This window comes from Schistocerca nitens, chromosome 2, assembly GCF_023898315.1.
Source record: "Schistocerca nitens isolate TAMUIC-IGC-003100 chromosome 2, iqSchNite1.1, whole genome shotgun sequence".
NCBI classification, from domain to species: Eukaryota; Metazoa; Arthropoda; class Insecta; order Orthoptera; family Acrididae; genus Schistocerca; species Schistocerca nitens.
The window spans coordinates 876,715,256-876,730,568 of NC_064615.1; the positions used below are offsets into that span (position 1 = coordinate 876,715,256).

Below are 15,313 nucleotides of genomic sequence, written 5' to 3' on the forward strand. Positions count from 1 at the left end.
CGTGGCAGACGCCTGTATGAAATCCAGACGGACACGGGTGTTGCAGTGCGTCATTCGGACCAGCTTCGGCCTCGGGTGCCAGCAACGCCTGTTCCGAATGCCGCCACACCACCTTTGGCTCTACCTGACGCTCGGGATCTTGGCATATCTCAATACTCACAACGCAGCCCTTTCACCGTCATCGCGATGCCAGCACCAGAACGGACGCCACCAGGAGACATGCCCATGCAAGAACCGGAAGACCATCCTCTGTCAGAGCAAATCTACTCGCCTCCTCCTCCAACGGACGCCGACACATCACCCATGTCTCCTGTCATATCAACTGGACTTGCCGCAATGGGCAGATTGGTGCATGGGGCCCCAGCAGATTCGACCCCTACGTCTCCTGTCATCTCGACCCGTTATCATCGGGGACACTTCCGTCCGTACGGGAAGCCTCCTTCTCGAGACTTTACGGCGAGTCAACCAACGCCTGTGGATGTTAGCCATCTCCAGGACACCTCCATCAAGACCAGTGCAACAATTTCAAAGGGGGGAAAAGTGTTGTGACTCACCGATCATTCAAAGTGCCGCTGCGCAATTACGCGCGTCCTCTACGTGCGGCGCTGTCTGCCAGCCATGCAGCAGCTGCACCACCTAAGCGGCCAGCCAAGCAGTGGCCGCTAGACTGGGACTCAGTGCTCATTCAAATGCTAACATGTACACATGTCTTAATTGATAACTTACTCTGTGACTTATATGTGTTGTTGTGTTGTTCCGAAATATATGTGTTAAACCTGAAGTTCTAACAATACCTATTTTCTTATTTCAGATACTGGAAATGATGCTGGAAATAATGAAAAGCTTACAGGAGAAGGGAGTAGCAAAACTATGCCTACAGTTGAAAGTGCATCTGATCGACATTTGAAGTCCGATGAAAGTGACAATGACATTCTCACTGTCACAGAGAACAATGTTGTTTATGAAAGTAATTGGGTATCAGATGATGAGTTTGACCATGACATGAGTGATGATGACGAAACAATGAGGTTAGCAAAGAATTTTATGTTTGAAAATAGTGGCCTGACACAAAAACAGATATTGAAAATTATTCAGGATCAGATACGTAAGAAAAAAGCTAATAAATCATTGGATTACACAAATCCTCAACCAACAACAAGTAAAAGCATACCACCCGAGGATAAATTATTACATTGTGAAGGGACTTCGGTAAACTCAAATAATTCTAATCCTCGTGAAGCAGAAAATAAACTTATAGATTCTATGACTATGAAATTATCTGAAACAAGTGATAAGACAGTACCTGTTACAGACGTGCTGCAGTTGAATGACATGGACTCGTTGTTGAAAACAGAACACGGAAATGGATATGAGAATGTTACATGTGAAACAGAGATAAACAGAACTATCTATAAACACACTGATACTCAGGACACATCTGTTGAAAAGGAAACAACAAACAGGGCTGTTTCACAGCAAATTTGTTCAGATGCCAGTGAAAAATCTCCTGAAGCCGTTACCATCAAAGAAACTAGGCTTAATGAAGAAAGCATCATTGAAGTACAATCAAGTGACAGTGAAGTAGATTTTGTGGAAGTTAACAGCAATACAAATAGTGCACAGAATGTGAGTGACATGAAAGCAAAGACTCTCCTTGAAGTTGTGATTAAAAAAGATGACTGCAACCTAGATGATGATATTTTTGCAGACATCTTCACAAAATCCCCAGATGTGACAAAAGAGAAACACAGTAGTGCTCCTACTCCTAATGTAAGTGATGCAGGTAATAAAAATTTGCTGCATGTTGAAGATAATGAAAACAGCAATGATCTCTCTTTTTCTCTTCCACAAAAAATTGATGCAAAGAATGAAAATGTAGTTGTTACTTCAAAGGAATGTAACATTAATGATGTGACTACTGTGGACATTAGCAGTAGTCATAATACTGGGCATATTGCAGAAGTGCCTTATGCAGATGATGTGGCAGCATCTGAGACATTTGAACACAGCACTGTAAAGCACAGCTTGAAAGTCACACATGAAGAGGACCAAGAGGATTTCCAAGCAATTAAAGAACTACAGACTCAAGAAAAAGTTCAGGAAGATGCAGTGACAACTGAAAAACTGAAAACAATGAAAGTAAGTAGCACTTATTGTCACCAAGCAATTTTATTCTGTAGTGGTTTGTTTGTCTTTTAGAATCACTCCACAGTCGTTTACCAGATCTCAGTTCAGTTATTTCATTTTGATATAACTTAAATGTACAAAAATTGGAAATTCTTTATTTCTTTATCTTGTTCCTTACTGCCATGTGAAGCAGTGATTACTTCTGCCACTCCTTAAGAACCATGCCTCCACATGTGTGTGCACATTACTCACTCCAGAGTACAGTCTTCAAATTTTTTGAATAACTGCTTTAACTAATAGCAGTTGAATATATTTATCCAGAATTTTGTGGTACGAAGAAATTTAGGGTGTGGCACATTGGCTGGATGCAGACACCCTGCTCCTTTTTTGCCAGCTCAGGAAAATCCATATGCATTCACACCACTTTCTTCGTAATAAATTCTGCATAAAATTGCCAACATTACATTTTCTGCATTCATTTACAAGTAGACAGAGTTCCTTTGATTTTACTATAGAAGCAGCTCCAATCTGTCTTCTTTTTCTCATTCCACTTATGAACAGTCAGGCTTATATCACTTATAATTTTTAAATTATATTGTTGATTCATGGAAGAATCTCCCTTATGAAACATTTTCTTTTGCCCATCCTCTAAGGTTATCATCAAATAGGATTTAAAAAAAAAAAAAAAGGGCTCGAAAAAGAGCTCAGTGTGATTTGTAATGGGATTGTTTGGTTGTGATACAGATATACTCAACAAACTGCACTGGTAGATATTAAACTACAGATATTCTGCATCATGAAACATATTTGTGTGTAAATTTCAGGGACGCTCATTTCAGGGGGAGACAAGGATCATGTTGCTGTCACACTAAATGATATTTTTGTTGTGGGGGACTATCACATAAAACTATTTTCATCAACAGTTGAATATATTTTTGTCAGTAATGCACTGATCTCATGTATTGTCTCATTTTTCATACAAATTTAATCCTTGCTGGATATTCATAATAATCATAAAAAATATTTTTGCAGTCTGTTCATTACTTTATAGCTTTTAGATAACCTCAGTGCTCACGTGGTTTTTCTGAAACATCTGTCCAAGTACATGGTTGAATGTTGGTGATCATTATGGAGTTTCATTTTTCATTCACCTTTCTGGGGTAACTCATCTTTAAGAGAGAAACTAAACATTACTCAAAAACATGCTGTAAGAATAATATGTGGTGCTCACCCACAATCATCAGTAGACATTTGTTTAAAGATTTAGGCCCTTCAGCTACTGCTGCACAGTACATGTATCCTCTCATGAAACTTCTTGTAAATAACCTGCTTTGGTGCAAAAGGAACAATGATGTACATAATTTGATTTAAAAAAAAATCATTAGTCCACATTAACACTCAAGTTGACAAAGTGGTGTCATGTCAAATGGCTTGCACCAAGCCGTGACTCACTTCACTTTTGTGTACATATTTATTTCTTGTATTTCTTCCAGAAGAACAAAACTTAAAAAAAATTATTGTCCTTGCCTTTAAAATTTAAGTTAAATGCACATCCCCATATGTCGTAATTTTCAGTATGTGGAAATTGTGTGCGCTGGGGAAAGGCCATGTTAATTATGAGGGCTGTTCAATAAAGAATAATCCTATTTTTTTTACAACGTATCTTTACTCATCCTCATAATTTTGATGGTCCTTCTAAAAGTAGTCTTCCAGGAATGCGAGGCACTTGTCCCAGCATTTCTGCCAGTCTTCAGATACATGCTGGAAACCATTTTTTGAGAGGTCCCTCAAAATTGCCTCCGCAGCCTTTCACCACTGCTTCTGATGATTGATAATGCCTCCCACGAAGGCATTTTTCATGTTAGGGAATAGAAAAAAGTCATGATGTAGCCAAGTTTCATCAGCAGTGATTACATTTAAAAGAAACTCTGGATCTTCCTATAACATCAACTTAAGATGCCTCTAACATCAACTTTAAATGCATGTAGATCTGCATGCGAATGTCCTTTTGTTCGGGAATCAACTGTCTTGGAACCCATTGCGCACACACGTCATGTAATTTTTCTGTCACCAATGTGTGAGTGGTACCCAATGAAATGTTCAGTATTTCAGAAAGTGATCTTAGGTAATTTGTCAGTCCTGTCTCACAATGACGGCAGTAGTGTCAATGTTTCCTTCTGTAAGAGCAGTAACTGGAGCACTGGGTCCACCTTTCTTCGAAACTGATTGTTTCCCCTCATTAAAACTTTTAAGCCACCTTCAAGCTGTGCTGTAGGGAAGAACAGATTCTCCGTGGGCCTCATGTTACATTGTACAGGCCTCATCTGAGGATTTGTTGAGACAAAAGCAGAATTTCAAAGCCGCATATTGTTCCTTGCGCGTTACCTCCATTGCAGTGGTAGGCGTTACTGAACATGTCTGACCTTGCCTACCGCTCACAGGTGTGAACCATGAGTCCCAACAGAGAAGCTACTATGGCGTGTTTGTTACACATTAAGCTAACAGAATATCATAAGATTGAATTTTAGCAAGAAATTATGACCATAAAAATATTATTATCATTCCGTATTGAACAGCCCTCATATTATATCTATTCTAGCAAATTAAGTGATAATCCTGTGTTATGTTCTTGCAGTGCTGTATGTGCCCCACATGCCTCAAAGTATGCCATAAAGATGGGCACATTTCATCATTTTCATAAGTTAAATTTACATGTTTAATGTGTCATTTTTGTGTATAATTTCTATGATTATGATCCGAATCAAATATTTTAAAAAGATTGTTTATTAACAAATTCTGTAATTGACACTCTTGTCACTAAGAGTATTAAATTTTTAAAAAATATGATTTCTGTTGCTTTACTACAACGCTAGCATTGTACACACTTACGTTATTTACCACAAGTTGTAATTAAAAGATAGCTTCCTAGTGACTCATTAATTATTTTCAGAATTTGCTGGAAGAAGAGCAGCGTCTATTATTCACTGAAAGGGGACGACAAGAACGATTAGCATCTAGTATAACAGAACAGATGAATTTGGAAGCTCAGGTGAGATTTCTATAGTTGCTGGTGTGTTTCAAAATAATTGTACTTTTATAAACTGCCACTTAGTGTATGCACTGGTTTACATTGATACTTTTGTGTATAAATATATCTACAACAGGTTATCCAGTTTGGTGCCTCATATAGCAGATTTCTCTCCTGTACCAAGTGAGATAATGTAGTGGTTAAGACACTACACTCATATCTGGAGAGGTGTAAAACTGTGATGTACTTGATTTAAATAATGAAAACGTGCACCAGTACTTATTTTTTAGGGTTAGACAATGTGTTTTGAGAATTTATTCTCATTTTTAAGAGCATTTGTTTATATGTACATTGTTGGTGATGTTTGCATGTGTCATTTTCTGTTTTTCTCCTTGCTTTTTGTATTGTACAAAAACCTCAAGCTCCCCCATGAAATCCATTGTTTGTGATTTTTTAATGTGGTGGAGTATCTGAAGACCGTCTTCTGTGTTTTTGAGTGGGTGTCCTGTGGCTTTTATGTGTGTTGCTATCGCTTATTTTGTACACTGTGTATGTGTATAACAGTTGATGTGTTCAGTGTACCTATTAGGTTGGTGCATAAGTTCCTAGTGTATTTGTTTTCCATGTTGGTATTCCGGCTGCTATAGGTTTATTTATTGATTGTCATTTTTATTTATACTTCACTGTTGCTATCTGAGTTTGTACATTGTCATTTTGTCATTTGGAGATTGTGGGTAGAACTGTGTACACTAGAAAATGGAGTGCCAATTGGAGAAATCAGAACATTTCTGACATATTTTACTGTTTGAGTTCAATAGAGGGGTGACAGAAGCGGATGCTGTCAAAAACATTTGTGCCATCTTCAAGAAGAATATAATAATTCCAATCCCAAAGAAAGCAGGTGTTGACAGATGTGAAAATTACCGAACTATCAGTTTAATAAGTCACAGCTGCAAAATACTAACACGAATTCTTTACAGACGAATGGAAAAAATAGTAGAAGCCAACCTCGGGGAAGATCAGTTTGGATTCCGTAGAAATGTTGGAACACGTGAGGCAATACTGACCCTACGACTTATCTTAGAAGAAAGATTATGGAAAAGCAAACCTACGTTTCTAGCATTTGTAGACTTAGAGAAAGCTTTTGACGATGTTGACTGGAATACTCTCTTTCAAATTCTAAAGGTGGCAGGGGTAAAATACAGGGAGCGAAAGGCTATTTACAATTTGTACAGAAACCAGATGGCAGTTATAAGAGTCGAGGGACATGAAAGGGAAGCAGTGGTTGGGAAGGGAGTGAGACAGGCTTGTAGCCTCTCCCCGATGTTATTCAATCTGTATATTGAGCAAGCAGTAAAGGAAACAAAAGAAAAATTCAGAGTAGGTATTAAAATCCATGGAGAAGAAATAAAAACTTTGAGGTTCGCCGATGACAGTGTAATTCTGTCAGAGACAGCAAAGGACTTGGAAGAGCAGTTGAATGGAATGGATAGTGTCTTGAAAGGAGGATATAAGATGAACATCAACAAAAGCAAAACGAGGATAATGGAATGTAGTCAAATTAAGTCGGGTGATGCTGAGGGAATTAGATTAGGAAATGAGACACTTAAAGTAGTAAAGGAGTTTTGCTATTTGGGGAGCAAAATAACTGATGATGGTCGAAGTAGAGAGGATATAAAATGTAGACTGGCAATGGCAAGGAAAGCGTTTCTGAAGAAGAGAAATTTGTTAACATGGAGTATAGATTTAAATGTCAGGAAGTTATTTCTGAAAGTATTTGTATGGAGTGTAGCCATGTATGGAAGTGAAACATGGACGATAAATAGTTTGGACAAGAAGAGAATAGAAGCTTTCGAAATGTGGTGCTACAGAAGAATGTTGAAGATTAGATGGGTAGATCACATAAGTAATGGGGAAGTATTGAATAGGATTGGGGAGAAGAGAAGTTTGTGGCACAACTTGACCAGAAGACGGGATCGGTTGGTAGGACATGTTCTGAGGCATCAAGGGATCACCAATTTAGTATTGGAGGGTAGCGTGGAGGGTAAAAATTGTAGAGGGAGACCAAGAGATGAATACACTAAGCAGATTCAGAAGGATGTAGGTTGCAGTAGGTACTGGGAGATGAAGAAGCTTGCACAGGATAGAGTAGCATGGAGAGCTGCATCAAACCAGTCTCAGGACTGAAGACCACAACAACAACAACAACATGGCAATAATGCCATTGGACAGAGCACAACAAGAAAATGGTTTTCTCATTTTAAGGAGGACTGTTTTGACATTAGTGACCCTCCATGTTCAGGAAGACCTTCAGGGTTTGATGAGGATCTTTTAAACACAATAATCCACATTAATGTACTCAGTAACTGACAAATGTGATGAACTGGAATCATTCCACTATCGTGTGACATCTGCATGCAATGGGGAAGGTTCAAAAGGGGTCAATTCTAGTGTTCGATTCCACTCGGTAGCTTTGAGCAGTGACGTCATACTTAAGGCAGAAATGCTACATAGATGCAATCTTTGAAAGCAGCTGATCATGTTCTTAAACAAACAAATGTAGCATAGAATAAAATTACAATCACAGTTCATATAATTAGTTACTTAGTCACAGATGATGTAGAAAAGAACTGAAGGTAATGAAGATAAATAAGAACAGAAAAGGAGAAGTATACATGTCTAAAATAAATTGTTACCATGATTTGTGCAAGTAAGGAAAAAACATAACCTTTAAATCCACAGTATAGTGCATGATGAAGTCATAATATTGTGAAATAGTGTTAATTTATAATAATTATTATTAAATCTAACAGCATCAGTACACAAGTAACAAAAATTCATGAAAAGTATGATCTGACAAGTATTGGAATCACTAACTAGAGTTAAGTTATATAGGTCAATTCTAGTTACCGATTTCAGCAATTCCGTGGTTCATTATTTAGATTGTTTTAATAACAAGTGTGTGCACTGAAAAGTTACAGGATTTCCTCATTTGGTTTTACCCTTGTCACTACTATGAAAAAGAGAAGAAAAAAAATTGGTAGCTGTACCTACAAAATTTGCTACTTTTTCGTGGTACTTCTGAGATCAATAAGCAATCTAGAAACCCCACAAAACATAGTCCACAGAGTTACTGCAAAAATGTCCAAAATTATGAACCATGAAGTAGTTGGAATCGTTAACTAGAATTGACCTCCTATGCAGGGTGTTACAAAAAGATACGGCCAAACTTTCAGGAAACATTCCTCACACACAAATAAAGAAAAGATGTTATGTGGACATGTGTCCAGAAATGCTTAATTTCCATGTTAGAGCTCATTTTAGTTTCGTCAGTATGTACTGTACTTCCTCGATTCACCGCCAGTTGGCCCAATTGAAGGAAGGTAATGTTGACTTCGGTACTTGTGTTGACATGCAACTCATTGCTCTACAGTACTAGCATCAAGCACATCAGTACGTAGCATCAACAGGGTAGTGTTCATCACGAACGTGGTTTTGCAGTCAGTGCAATGTTTAGAAATGCGGAGTTGGCAAATGCCCATTTGATGTATGGATTAGCACGGGGCAATAGCCGTGGCGCGGTACGTTTGTATCGAGACAGGTTTCCAGAACGAAGGTGTCCCGACAGGAAGACGTTCGAAGCAATTGATCGGCGTCTTAGGGAGCACAGGACATTCCAGCCTATGACTCGCCACTGGGGAAGACCTAGAACGATGAGGGCACCTGCAATGGATGAGGTAATTCTGCGCGCAGTTGACGATAACCCTAATGTCAGCGTCAGAGAAGTTGCTGCTGTACAAGGTAACGTTGACCACGTCACTGTATGGAGAGTGCTACGGGAGAACCATTTGTTTCCATACCACGTACAGCGTGTGCAGGCACTATCAGCAGCTGATTGGCCTCCACGGGTACACTTCTGCGAATGGTTCATCCAACAATGTGTCAATCCTCATTTCAGTGCAAATGTTCTCTTTACGGATGAGGCTTCATTCCAACGTGATCAAATTGTAAATTTTCACAATCAACATGTGTGGGCTGACGAAAATCCGCACGCAATTGTGCAATCACGTCATCAACACAGATTTTCTGTGAACATTTGGGCAGGCATTGTTGGTGATGTCTTGATTGGGCCCCATGTTCTTCCACCTACGCTCAATGGAGCACGTTATCATGATTTAATACAGGATACTCTACCTGTGCTGCAAGAACATGTGCCTTTACAAAGTACGACACAACATGTGGTTCATGCACGATGGAGCTCCTGCACATTTCAGTCGAAGTGTTCGTACGCTTCTCAACAACAGGTTCGGTGACCGATGGATTGGTAGAGGCGGACCAATTCCATGGCCTCCACGCTCTCCTTACCTCAACCCTCTGGACTTTCATTTATGGGGGCATTTGAAAGCTCTTGTCTATGCAACCCTGGTACCAAATGTAGAGACTCTTCGTGCTCGTATTGAGGACAGCTGTGATACAATACGCCATTCTCCAGGGCTGCATCAGCGCATCAGGGATTCCATGCGACTGATGGTGGATGCATGTATCCTCGCTAACGGAGGACATTTTGAACATTTCCTGTAACAAAGTGTTTGAAGTCACGCTGGTATGTTCTGTTGCTGTGTGTTTTCATTTCATGATTAATGTGATTTGAAGAGAAGTAATAAAATGAGCTCTAACATGGAAAGTAAGCGTTTCTGGACACATGTCCACATAACATATTTTCTTTCTTTGTGTGTGAGGAATATTTCCTGAAAGTTTGGCTGTACCTTTTTGTAACACCCTGTATAAGTCAGTTCTAGTTACCGATTCCAGCCACTCGATGATTCATTAATTAGATCGTTTTTTCAGCAGGTGTGTGCACTAAAATGTAGGCTAATAGGATTTCTGAACTTGTAACTGCTCTCTGAACTATTGTAAAAGAGTTACTAATATTGGAATCAATTATTAGAATTGAACTATAAAGAAGGTCGAATCAAGATACCGATTCTAATTTTTGATATTTCAGTGCATTAGTTTTAGAGAGCAATTACAAATGTTGAAATGCTGTTGTGTTTCAACTCTTGCAAAAATAATTTACATATGAATCATGGAACGGTTGGATTTGATTCCAATATTCGTAATTTTTTGTGGATTTTAACTAGTTGTGTAATGGCTTTTCTTTTAAAATTTAGTGTGTCGGTTTCTCCATATTTAATGCTACTGTTTCATATTTGTTGTCATTCATTTCATTTTCCTTTTGTTCTGTTATTTTTAGTTTCTCCATGCCCAAAATCCTTACCTTTATGCACTTCTCCCATTACATTCAGTAATTGACCGTAAGATTAATGCTCTTTTATATTAGTATGACTTCACCATGTGCTTTACTGTAATGCAGTTTAAAGGTTCTCTGTGCTTTTCTACTGTCATAAATTGCGAGAATAATTCTTATCAGAGGAGAAATTTTTTTTTTTAATTCTTGTTCTTAATTATTTTCATTATCATCAATTTCAGTTCATTTTGATACACTTCATGACTAAGTAAATAACTTACTTCATGATTAAGTAAATAACTGTGTGAAATGTGATTGTAATTTTACTGCATGCTACATTTGTTTGTTATTAGTATGAGCGTTGCTTTCATAGACTGCCTATATGTATCACCTTTGCCTTAGGTATGATGTCATTGTTCAAAGCCAACGAGTGGAATCTGACACTAGAATTTGTCACATATATGCATCTCTGCTTACTCGTCGTCAGTAGGCTCATGAACAACATGACCATTCCTATTCTGTATCACTACTGGTGGCAAGAAAGTTGTCTTTGTGGTTACATAAGGAAAAGAAAGGAATGGTTGAGCCCAAACAAAATAGCAATTACCCGCACAAAGACCTGCATGCATCCATAAAAGATAGTGTTATGCATCTGGTGGAACAGCAACTGTGCAGTGTACTACAAATTGCTTCCCCAAGGCATAGCCATCACTGCTCACATTTATTGTCAACAGCTAAAGCATTTTGCAGATGCAGTCCAAGAGAACAATGACCAGGAGGATTGCGTCAAGTGATGCTAGTCCATGTTAACACCTGCCCGCATTCTTCTAGTCACTATACAAGAATTGAATTGGGAAGTCATTCCACGCCCATCTCATCTGATCTAGCACCCTCAGATTTTCACCCTTTCTCATCTCTGTTGAATAACCTCCAAGAAACTTCCTTCCTGGATGAAAAGCACTCCATACATGGCTTGACGAGTTCTTCACTTCGAGACCATGTGATTTCTACAGTCATAGAATCGCAAAGTTACCCCAGTATTGCCAGGAAGGAGAATATATTATTGATGACTAAAGTCCATTATGGGTGTCTGTTGTGTTTATTAAACTTATGGAAAAATGTACAAACTTTGCACAACCTGACATTGTACAGTGAATTGTGTGCCCTATTGGACACAGCATGTATGTCAGAAGACTGTCAACTATTGCAGGATCCCATTTTATCTTGAGGTGACATTACAAGGAAAATATTTGAGATGTATTGGATAGGTTAATGGAAGAACTCGTGCTACTTTACAACATATTATGAATAAGTTCAAGTAGGAAGCAGCAGGCAGCGTATCCTTAATGAGAGGGTTCAGGCAAATTTGGCACCATGAATTAGAAGCAACATATGGGAAAATGTGTAGTGTCGGCAGACTTGCCAACACTACGCACACTAATTGAAAGAGGCAGCCAAGATGCACGCGCTAACTCACGAAGGATGGAGTGAGGTCTGAAAGAGGAGACTTAATGAATGCTATAAAGAAAATACGTAACTTCTGGACTACTTAACTTTTAATCCTTCCTTTGTATACATCGTTCATGATGAGACATCTGGAGATTGTGGCGATACAAGTGCGACTCTTTAGATACAAGCTATTTAAGGCTAATGACGCCTTGCTAAGTCGTAGCCATTAACTTAGCTGAAGGCTATTCTAACTGTCTCTCGGCAAATGAGAGAAATGGCTTCGTCCGTATAGTCGCTAGCAACGTCGTCGTACAACTGGGACGAGTTCTCGTACATCTCTCGAGACCTGCCGTGTGGTGGCGCTCGGTCTGCGATCACACAGTGGCGACACGCGGGTCCGACATGTACTAATGGACCGCGGCCGATTTAAGCTACCACCTAGCAAGTGTGGTGTCTGGCTGTGACACCACAAAATGTATCACAACCTAAAGCAACTACAGCACCTCTGTTTCTTTTGAAGTTGTTCGTTGGATATTGGGAAAGCTGCATGACATAATGTGCAGTTAATTACGGCTGGGCTTGGCTGGATACAAACATAGCTGCACATCCACTCACTTGTAACTCATTAGCATGGTGACTGCTGTTGATTCTGTGTACAACAGCTGTGCACTCTGTCACATCAGCCTGCACTGTGCTGAGTTGCATTAGTGCAACCAACCTCATACTACTTTCTTCTTGACCATACTGGACCTTAACACTGTTTGTCAAATTTGTTATTAGTAATGCATTTTTATTTATTTATTTATTCATTCATTCATTCATTCATTCATCCATCCCCTTCTTCCTGTCATCATTGAATTTGCATGTGCTTCAGTTTTACACAGTCTCAGTACAAACAGTTACAGCTCTTTGTTCAATTCAACCTGTTATGTGCATCCCACTTAAACTCTGTTATTACAGATGCTATGTATAGCAGTGTCTTGTTTCCACTTGCTGTAAATACACATTTCAGCTATCAGTGAAAAATATTAATCAGTAATATAAACTGGAACAAAAAGTCAGCTAAAGCTATGATGAAGTAGCTGTGCTTCTATGCACAAAGGTAAAATTTTCTAAACAGTCACTTTGTACACCAGTGCAATTAGTGAAATGCTGTATGAGGAAAGCATAGGTTATCAATAGACCACGGATTTTTAGGTTGTAAAAAGTGTGTTTCAGGCACCTAAAATAGGCTCCTTCAGTAGTTCATTTAGGCTATATAAAACCTAAAATAGGCTCTAATAAAAATGATGCAGAGAAAATAAAAATAAATTAAAATACACAGTGTTGACAGTATGAACATCTTATTAGTCATTAAAACAAGGAGAATGAATATTTACACAGTTACAGAGCACAGCAATCTACAACATTAATGTTGAACATAACTCCAAATATTTTTGAATTCTTGCAACATAAAGATCTCCGTAAAAAAGATGTGGCAGTGGTTTAATTAATACATTCATAGTTTCACATATTCTGACCATAGTTGGCTTCACAATATATAACCAAAACTTTTCCTAGGTTTTCTAGTGGAAAACTGTGGCGCTTGTCAGTCAGAATCAATTTATACGCTGGAAAAGAATGTTCTACATCAACAGATGTGACTGGGGCGTACTTCATTTTCGGCACATGTTGGACAGGAATGCTGCAGTCAAGATTGCTGGATTTTCCACTAAGTATGTCGGCAGCTGCACACGACTCCTTCCGGCCAGTGTTCTTCTGCAAAACCGTTTGCATTTTTGCCCGTACTTTTTCCCCTACTTCACCTGGCGCTTCATTAATTTTCATTTTGACTTCTTCAAGCAAAGAAATATTGTCGTAGATAGGTCTCCCTGAGCCTTCTAATTGTGAAATTATTCTTGCCATAAATGTGCAGTGGGCCCTAATGTAAGATAAGTCCCGTTTTAAAGAAGAATCTTTGAGTAACTCCATTGCTGCAGTTACGGAGGCAGCATCCTCCAGTATATTTTCAACCACCTTCTGGACAGCTGAGAGATGCGTACTATAGTATTCTGCTGCTATCAGCCACGTGCCCCAGCGGGTGACAACAGGCTCTGGCGGCAATGGGACATCTGGAAGCTGTTCTTTGAATGCCTGTATTCTTGATGGTGCCTTAACAAAAATTTTCTTCGCCATAGATATTACTTTATTTACTTCAGGATATTGTAGCCTTACTTGCTCTGCTATGTGGTTGATCCCATGCACTACACAAGTTACGTACAGCATCAATGGGTAGAGTACTTTTAATAGTTGAAACGCTGCTATCATATATGCAGCAGCATCAGTGACTGCCAGAAGCACCTTATTCTCATCCACTCCGTTTGGGTATAGCACCTTAAGCCCATTGTTCACAAACTGTGCAATTGTTTGTTGGTTAGTTTTTGCAAGCTGTTTTGAGTAAATCAAATGAGCCCTGGATGGAGCATCTGGGTCTAGCTAGCCAATAATCAGGTTTGTAATGTAACGGCCAAGACTGTCAGCAGTTTCATCCACAGAAATACATATACAAGATTCTCCAACATCTTCTCGGATTCTGTGCAATGCAGCATTGTAAGCTGAATCCACATAATTCTTACGTAAAGTTGACTTTGCAGGAATAGACTGATGGCAGTTACTTCTCAAGAAAACCTCTGAAAATAGGGTTTTCTAGTTTCTGAAAGGGGATGTTTGCTGCCACAAGTGCACGACACGAATCACTGCAGAACTTGTTTTTTTCGGAGGATTCACCATATTTATTGGTTAAAAGAGTTTGCTTCAATTTTGACTTTCGTTCAACATTAGCTTTATGTGAGATTCCATCTGCATGCTGAGTTAAGTGAGATTTCTTAACACTCTAAACCTAATACGAGAGAAAAGGGAAATACAGTTTAGAATCGCATATAAAGAGTATTTCGTATTACTAAAGGATAGCGATAAAAAAGAATCCTAAGTGACAGGAAAAGAAGAAGTCTAAGAAAAACATCAACTAACCTCCTTGTTGCATGCTTGGCAGAAAATAATTTTCCCGTCTGTTGTATAATGCGGAAAATCTTGCAGCCACTGCCTTATATGAGTAGACTTTGAACTAGCTGTTTTCGGCATGGCGTAGTATTCTCACACAGAAACTAGAATTTATTTCGCACTTAGAACGTCAGTAACACTTAACACATCGCTCGCTACACAATGTACTGATATGTTTTCGCTGGGAAAAAGTGAACGATGACCTGTTTTTTTTTTTTTCCTTTTACTGTGGTGCATGGGAGCTGTAGGGGAAGTACCGTACTCATTGCTGGACATATGGCACCTGACAGATGGCCGCCCCTTCTGAACAAGCGAATGGAATCTACCGGTGCTTCAGATGAAAACATCTCACTACTGGCAAATTATTTTTCGAACTGGAAAATTCACGTATAATACCTTTCACGAAACAGAGTAGTTTGATA

At 38.9% G+C, this 15,313-nt stretch overlaps 1 protein-coding gene across 2 annotated transcripts in view; it reads left to right on the forward strand.

Moving 5' to 3' along the window:
• LOC126237169 (DNA excision repair protein ERCC-5 homolog) overlaps window positions 1-15,313 on the forward strand; it is a 96,116-nt gene that overhangs the window by 47,544 nt on the left and 33,259 nt on the right. For both annotated transcript variants that reach the window (XM_049947027.1, XM_049947026.1), the window contains exons 7-8: window positions 812-2,139; window positions 5,078-5,176. In XM_049947027.1, coding sequence (XP_049802984.1) covers window positions 812-2,139; window positions 5,078-5,176 — 1,427 coding nt within the window. The remainder of the gene's footprint in view (window positions 1-811; window positions 2,140-5,077; window positions 5,177-15,313) is intronic.